The sequence below is a fragment of the Mastomys coucha genome, unplaced genomic scaffold (genome assembly GCF_008632895.1).
Source record: "Mastomys coucha isolate ucsf_1 unplaced genomic scaffold, UCSF_Mcou_1 pScaffold19, whole genome shotgun sequence".
Taxonomy (NCBI): Eukaryota; Metazoa; Chordata; class Mammalia; order Rodentia; family Muridae; genus Mastomys; species Mastomys coucha.
The window spans coordinates 23,045,315-23,053,433 of NW_022196901.1; the positions used below are offsets into that span (position 1 = coordinate 23,045,315).

The 8,119-nt window shown below is 43.1% G+C and overlaps 1 protein-coding gene across 6 annotated transcripts in view; it reads left to right on the top strand.

Moving 5' to 3' along the window:
- Window positions 1-8,119, top strand: part of Rbm33 (RNA binding motif protein 33) — a 101,260-nt gene that overhangs the window by 85,219 nt on the left and 7,922 nt on the right. For 3 of the 6 annotated variants that reach the window (XM_031380251.1, XM_031380253.1, XM_031380254.1), the window contains 2 exons: window positions 4,048-4,257; window positions 6,431-6,619. In XM_031380251.1, coding sequence (XP_031236111.1) covers window positions 4,048-4,257; window positions 6,431-6,619 — 399 coding nt within the window. The remainder of the gene's footprint in view (window positions 1-4,047; window positions 4,258-6,430; window positions 6,620-8,119) is intronic. The other 3 variants (XM_031380252.1, XM_031380257.1, XM_031380255.1) reach the window with 2 other exon arrangements.

Below are 8,119 nucleotides of genomic sequence, written 5' to 3' on the forward strand. Positions count from 1 at the left end.
CTGCCCCTGAAGCCTCAGCTCTGAGCTGGAAGAACCAGTTCACAGCCCTACTGCTAAGGAAGCCTTCATATTGCAAAGCACCCAGAACCTCACTCCCAATACATTTTCATTTCACCTGATAGATTTGTGCCATCTGCCCTGGATGTTGTTTCTCCCCAGAGGCCTAGGGTTTTGGTGGTGTTTTTTTTTTTGTTGTTGTTGTTGTTGTTGTTTTTAAATTGTTTGTTTGTTTGTTTTAATTTAAAGACTAGCTAATTCTGTCATATCTAACTAATCTCAGAATGGAGGATTATTACAATGACTGCCACATTCTCGTATGGTAAAGTAGAACACATGTGCTAAGTGAATCCCCATGAAGTAAAGCCCAGTAGTTAGGTCTGGCTACTCAAGTAGCTTTTGTATTTTGTATTTGGTTTGTAATTGTTTTCTGGACCCATTATCTGAAATAATGTTCCAGATTTCTGTCCCTAGCGTGCTTGCTGACATGTAAGCATGCCTGATCAATGTAAGGTGTTCTCACATCTCATAGCAGTACCCTAGGCAAGGTTAGGGCTAGCCCATTTCTGTTCTGTCTCTCATGTAGTCCAGCAGTTCACAGAGAGAAAATAGAGTTCTACACATATATGTACTTAGAAACATTATATAGTTTGCATATCATTTATTGTGCTGATCCCAAACGAGCCTCCTAGAGATTGCTGTGATAGACCTGTATTGTTGTCCTTAATAGAAACGCGCAGCAAGGGCTGTGGCTGCACCATCTTCTACACTGCTGGTGACAGTGAAGTGTGGACTTATCAGGAGAATTCATGAGAGGCTACCCGAGACACCACGCCACTGTCCTTCTGTGTGTCCCGACAATGTTATCTGTCCTTTCAGTGCTGAGAATCAAATGTCTGTCATGAGTACAGAAATTAATTTAATGTCACCTGGAGACATGCAATTAATCTTTTAGAGGTTTTCATAATACCTTTACAGAAAGAGTTGCCAGTTTGGCGGATTTGGATTTTGGGGTTTAGAAGAAGATAAGGAAAATTAATTTTTCATCAGGGTTAATATAAGCTAGCAGGGCCACAAAGGCTGAGGAAAATGATTGGGGAATTTGTCAAGTGTTGTCACTCCAGAATAATGCTGCTTAACGCCTGATAGGTATAATCAAGGGCTGAGGTGCTGTGGAGAGGGATTAATCAATTTGCCTGCTAGTGAATGCAACTCAGTGATACCACTTCTTCATGGGCTTTAACGAATGAAAATAAGATTTGATCTGTCAAATTGCAAGAATCCCTGACAGTGTCAATGGGCAGTTTTATCTGTACATTTAAGCCATTTGTTATAAATAAATTTGCCCTGCTAATGTGTTGATGGCCACAAACCTCATTTTTTTATAAGATTAAGCTGATAAAAAAAATATTCCCTGAGCTTACTTAATTCAGATAGGAATTTTAAAACCAAATACTAGTCTTAAGGGACATTTTTATTTTATTCATTAAAAGACAACCATGGTAGAGCAATTCAACAGTATGTCTCTACCTGGTGGTTATGATAGCTATAACTTCTTTCCCTCATCTGCTTTGGATAACTGCTCTGCCAGAAGTTACAGCATGCACCATCCTGCCTGGGGAGACTCTTCTTCCTGCAGGCATGCTTTTATATGGGAACACCATCTGGCATCTACTCAGTACTGGCATCTACTGGTTTGCTTACATCTCAGCAACCGATTTCTAAGATGCCTAGTTTGAAACAACAGTATTTTAAAATTTGTGCGATACAGAGACAAATAATTACAGGTTCTTTTTCAGTGCTAGAACTGGGTGTACAGGTCACAGCAAGCAAGATAGAGGGTAGATTTAGTTTGTCTTGAATCTCATTCAGGTTTGTTTTTGTGCGTGACTATAGATATAAAAATGTGTTTCTGGCAATGGCCTATTATCCTATCTATTGACCATTTTCTACTAGTGTTAATCCAGAGTCTACTATTATTAAACTTTGCCTGAGATTAGCTTTTTGTGTGCAAGAGTCCAGACTTGACCTCCACCCAGTGGAAGCTTGTGGCAAGGCAAGGCCCTCATAGGACCATGGCTCTCAGAGAGTCAGGCTGTGCCCTCTGCCTCTCAAGAACTTTCAGAAGTTTTTGTCCTTGGGGAACAGGAGATGCATCCAAGTAGGCAAGGCCTGTTCTAAGTGCCTATTATTTTCAAAATATAGGTGATTCAAAACTAAGAAGTGAAGCCAGGTGGTGGTGGCATGCACCTTTGAGCCCATCATTTGGGAGGCAGAGGCAGGCAGATCTCTGAGTTTGAGGCCACCCAGGGCTACACAAAGAGACCCTGTTTTGAAAAACAAAACAAACATAAGTACGTACGTACATACATACATACATACATACATACATACATACATACACACACACACTTTTTTGTACATATTGGAATATTTCCATGGTAAAATGTTTTTAGGTATAAGTACATAGCCACATACACACTTGGTCCTGGCAAACAGTGCTTTGTCACCTCTTCTTTCACTGTGTTGACTCCACTGCCCCAAAATGGTTGTTTTGCAAGTCTCTGAAGTTTTAGGGAGACCTGACTTGCCAGTTTCTGCATGCTGCAGAGGGTCAAAGCTCTGCTCTATTATAACAACTTATCTTTTCTTGGATCATAGTTATATTGGTTGTTTTTCCTTGAAGGCCCCTTTCTTCCATTAAGTGGTCTCTAAAAGATAACTTAGGAGATTTTCTTAGTCTGTTTTTCTGTGGTTATAACAAAATACCAAAGACTGGATATAGAAGGAGGTTAATTTTGCTTCTCAGTTCTCCAGACTGGGAAATTTTAGAGCATGGCAGCCAGGATCCTAGTTGTGGTGAGGGTTTCATAGAGGAAAGTCAGACAGATGCTTGCAGAAGAGAGGTGGGGAGGCGGGAGAGATGGAAGAGGTTAGGTGCCTTTAGACAGCTTTTGGCATAACTAACCCATTCTCACAGAACCATATGAATCACTTCATAAGGGTGGAGTCCCTGTGACCAAAACATCTTCTAAAGGACTTATGACCTCTCCTACTCCTGCACTGACAGTTAAACATCAGAATGGTTTTGGTGGGGATAAACTAATCCGCCTCTATAGCTGGATGTGAACGGGAGATAGATATAGACATGTACCTCTTTTGAAATCGTTTGCTAAGTCACTACCCATTTACCCTCACGGCTGTGTAGCCTGTGTGGAAATACCATCACCTGGTCTATGCCTCTTCACATCAAGAAGAGTACAAGTACACTTGACACTTCTCAAGGGCCAGCATCCATGTCTACTAAGATTGCCTAATGTAGCAGGGCAGAACTCCTGTCGTCTGTTCTGTCTCACTCACCAGGCATTTTTTGAAACACTGCTGAAAACTGCAGATTGCCCATAGGCCCCACCCACAGACTTTCTTTATGCTGCTGCTTGATAGTACAGTAGACATGGGCATGCCTATGGTCATGCCTCATGGTCCTCGTGGTCAGGAACCATTGGAGTTGAGAGCAAGAGGACCGGAAAACAGGCTGTGGCTGTTCCCAAAGCTCTTAGCCAAGTACACGTGCAACTTCTCTGGTGTTCACTGGCTGTGAAACCTGCTAGTGGTATAGATCCTCAGGTGAGGGCAGGGCTCCTGCAGCAGACCCTGGAGCCAGGCAGCCTTTTCATTTGTGGTGGCTTTGAGCAACAACTACAAAGTTAAGACTGGTTGTCAGTTTTCAACAAGAGTGTTCTTGGCAATACAAAATGAAGTAGTTTTACAGTGTAATCAGTATGAATTGAATAGTACTTATGTTTATTGCAGCCTCTTTAAATGGATGCATTTGTTAAAAGAAAATTTAATGTTTTAAATTTCAAAAATACTGTATTTAAAACCTTAACCACTGTCCAATGAGAAGTTTCTCTACTGGCTCCAGGGAAGAGGCAGATTTGGTATTATGTCTGAAAAGTTCTGCCTCAAGGTCAACATTGGCAGTAGGTGCCAGTGCCTGGCCAGAATGGTGGGCAAACACTGATCTGCCTGCTGCCTTGTTGATTTCAGCAGGGAGGAGAGAGCGATGGTTTTTCTCACACAGAAGGCCAGCCTCAGCGGCTTCCGCAGCCTCCGGACATGAGACAGCAGCCTACCCGCAAGGTGACGCTGACCAAGGGGGTTCCTCAGCAGCCCCAGCACCTTCCTGTGGGGCCCCACATGTACCCGGCTATTCCTCCAGGGATCAAAAGTATCCAAGGGATTCACCCAGCCAAGAAGGTACTGAAGTGGAAAGGCCCTGTCCCCTATAGCTTTCCTGGCTGAGAGAACTTGGAATTGGGTGGGTCTTTTGGTGCTTGCTAATATTCACATTAGTAAATGAGCCATTGCTTTCTTAGTCCTGATTTAGAAAGCCTTTCCCTCCACTCATTTACTTGGTTACCTTCAGCTAGAGAGTATGGCTGTCCTGCACCTTAGAACAGCCACGGCCCAGTACAGACAGCACTGGCACCCACTTGATAGTCGGAATGTTTCTAATAGAGAACTAGCGGTGTGCTTGTCCTGTCTAATCACCTCAGTTTAAGGAATAGAGGCAAGGCCCTGTGGAGGTAAAGGTAGAGGTGAAGGGCATCTTCTCTGAGCCCAGCCTGCCAAGTGGGAGGCCTGGGTCCCAGAGGCTCCGTGTCCCTTCTTGAGGAAGCCAGTCTAGTTATGTTGCAGACAGAGAAGTTGTACAAGCGTCTGAGGGAAGGCAGCTCTCTGTTGGAAGTGAGTGAACACAAAGTCCCCTGTACAGCAGTGGCACATGTCTGAGGTGCAGGTTCTGCCCCTCTTCAGATGTGGGGTCTGTTGGTACAGTGTTTCTTTTACCTTGTATGTGCTATCTCTCACTCTGTTAAAAAGATAGGAGCCCGTAGATGACTCTGCTGTTGCAGCAGACAGATGTACACATTAATGTTAAGTCCAGGAATAAAATGGTGGATCTCACAGACTACTCTAGGCTTACATTTCCTTTCAAACCTAACCTCTGGCTATATGAAGAACATGAATTTAGAGAATTAAATGTGGGCTTGCTAGAGGGGCTTCACCTCCCACTCTTTAGCTCTCCATTGAGGCCAGAGATGTTTCTAACTTGTTGGAACTGTTGTGAGGCTTTTTTTTTTATAAGACTTTATATTAAAACCTAGTATCTGGCTGAAATCTATACCAAAGTGTACACAGTGCGACTTTCTATAACGAAATAGAAAACACTTTCATGTGTCTCCTGTGAGTCCTTGAACTGTCCCCTTATTTCTCCAGAATATGCCTTACAGGAATGGTAGTGACCTTATGTAGATGGACCTCTAATTGTGTTCCTCTAGGTTTCCGTTCCTGTGGTGCCCACACATATTCTGAGCATCAACTCTGACTTTGTGCCTTTCCTCGTGAGGTAGTGGACTATGGTGGATTGCTCCTTTAAACCAAGTGCTAGGACAGAATTAGGGTAGGACATAGGTGAGGTCCAGTGTGCTTTGGTTCCTCTGTCTGCATGCCTAGCTAGATAATTGCAGAAGTAGGTATTCTCTTTTTTAGTTGCCTCACCAGTTGAAAATGCCAGAAATGCCAGCCACCTAGCCTTTCTTCAGTGAAGGTTCTTCACTGTGGTTCTGAAATGTGGGTAGCTTTGAAAGACAGTGCTTTTACTGGCAGATTGGTGTATGACTATGTGAAAGCTCTAGAGGTGATTGTCATCTCGGTGGCTAGATAAGGTCTTGTTTCAAGGGTTGAGGATGATAAATACAAACCTTGCCACTTTGTGTAGAATCCCAGATGACTCGTTGTCACAGTTGGAGATTTAAGAAAAAAATTTTTTATAGATTAATTTGTTTTATTTATTTATGTATTTATTTATTTATCTATTTTCTGTATATGAGTACACTGTAGCTGTCTTCAGACACACCAGAAGAGGGCATCAGATCCCATTACAGATGGTTGTGAGCCACCATGTGGTTGCTGGGGATTGAACTCAGGACCTCTGGAAGAGTATTCTGTGCTCTTAACCTCTGAGCCATCTCTCCAGCCCACAGTTGGAGATTTAACTCTGTGTATACCATGTGTCCATTGGCCTGCACCATGGTGGGAGAAGTGTTTGTTTGGGACAATTAGGATGGGATATGACCCTTCCCTGTGCTAATTACTACCAGTGTTGTATCTTTGCGGTGCTTGTATCATGAATAAAAGTAATACCAGAATCCCTTCCAAATATAGCTGTAGAACTCTGAGACTTCCACCTTAGCCTCATTCTACTTGCTGGTGTTCCCCTGGTTAGCTTATTAGGCTATGCTCTAAGAAGATCCTATGGCTCACAGCATGTCCTGAGGTACCCTGAGCACTTTCTTACTTTTGTATTTTATTAGCCACTGTAGGAGGAATCCGCTCAGATGTCAGAATGCATCTTCTTTGTCATTGCCAGGCCATCATGCATGGACGAGGCCGAGGAGTGGCAGGTCCCGTGGGCCGGGGACGACTAATGCCAAATAAGCAGAACCTTCGAGTGGTGGAATGCAAGCCACAGCCCTGTGTGGTGTCTGTGGAAGGCCTATCCTCATCCACCACTGATGTCCAGCTGAAGAGCCTGCTGATGTCCGTGGGGCCCATCCAGGTGGGTTGCCTGCATGTGGTGACAATGCCAGTGGCTCATCTTTCCAGAACAGTGGCCATTGTGGGTGACATTTGTGATAAGATGGTACTCAAGAAGAAAGATGCTAGTGCTTGCCTCACAAAGTTTAGGAAGCAAATGCTCTAGTAGAACAAATTGTCCTTTGAAGTCTATCTTCAAGTTCACATGTGTACAGGTACCTATATGTTTTGTATTGAATCACATTTTATTTGTGATAATTTCTCAAATTTTCAAGTAATTAGCCTCCTTGTCTTATTTTCTGAAGCCGTGTCACACACTCACAGTTCTGGTGCTCATCTTAGCATTTGCAATACAAATGTAGCAGTAACTTACACTTTGTGGTTGTATCCTTTAAAATTGTTGATCTGAGCTTGTTACCAATCATATGAGGGATGGAGACAGACACCATTCCATGTCTGGTATGAGCAAGTTGTCTGACCTACAGGTGGTCTTCAGAGTTGTGCATGACCAGTAGAAAATTCAGGTTATACAGGGAATGGTACATTTCTGAGCAGAACAAAGGGTGTTCTTTTAATTTTAGTGCTTGCCTAAGATGTTTCAGATACCCATTTACAACTGGATGTGGTAGCTCACACCTTTAACCCTAGCATTTGGGAGGCTGAGGCAGAAGGACCTCTGAGAGTGAGGCCACCTAGTCTATAAAGCTAGTTATGGGCTAGCCAGGGTTATATAGGAAGAGGGAAGTACCCTTTCTCAAACAGACATATGTCTACTTACTTTTAAGAGGTCTAAAAGTGAGTAGAAGAGGAAGCCTTCCGAAACTGGGCCTGGTGTTTAGGTATTTGAGTTTAATTACAGCCAGCTTTATTACGGGATTCTTAGAGAGGTTGCTGGACTTACTTTTAGTCTTTTTTTACTGAGAACTTAATCTTCAGACTTTGACTACCACTTTTACTAGCTGTTTGGAAATACTGTCGTGGCTTAGCTACTGTAATAGTGCACACTGTAATCCCAACACTGAGAGAGAGGTTCACATAGGAGCAGAAGTTGAGGCTAGCTGGGATGTATATTGAGACTGTCTAAGAATAAGAAGTTGCTTTCTGAGTAGCTGATTGTAGTATGGGTTATTTGTAGGAACAAAATTAATAATAGAAGAGTATAGATGTGTTCACATGTAGTTATTGTAATCAGAAAGTAAAAATAAGTACTAGTTGAAAATTCTGGGTTGCACAGTGGCCCAGACAGTCAAGAGGCCCCAGGTGCTTGTTGAAGGCTGGCATTTGTAATCCGGTCTTGTGAGGACTCTCACTTCCTCTGCTTTCTGCACTGAGTTTGAGGGCAGCTCTAACACTGTTGACATGTGCTCTGGCTTCAGCATAAGCAATCCTGGGTATTCTCTTGAATTTGGTTGTCCCCAGCAGACATGTTGAGTGGGACTTTGGGATTAATATAGATCTCTTAAATGGCTCATACCCATCCCCCTTTTATTTGCCATTTCTCTCTCTCTCTCTCTCTCTCTCT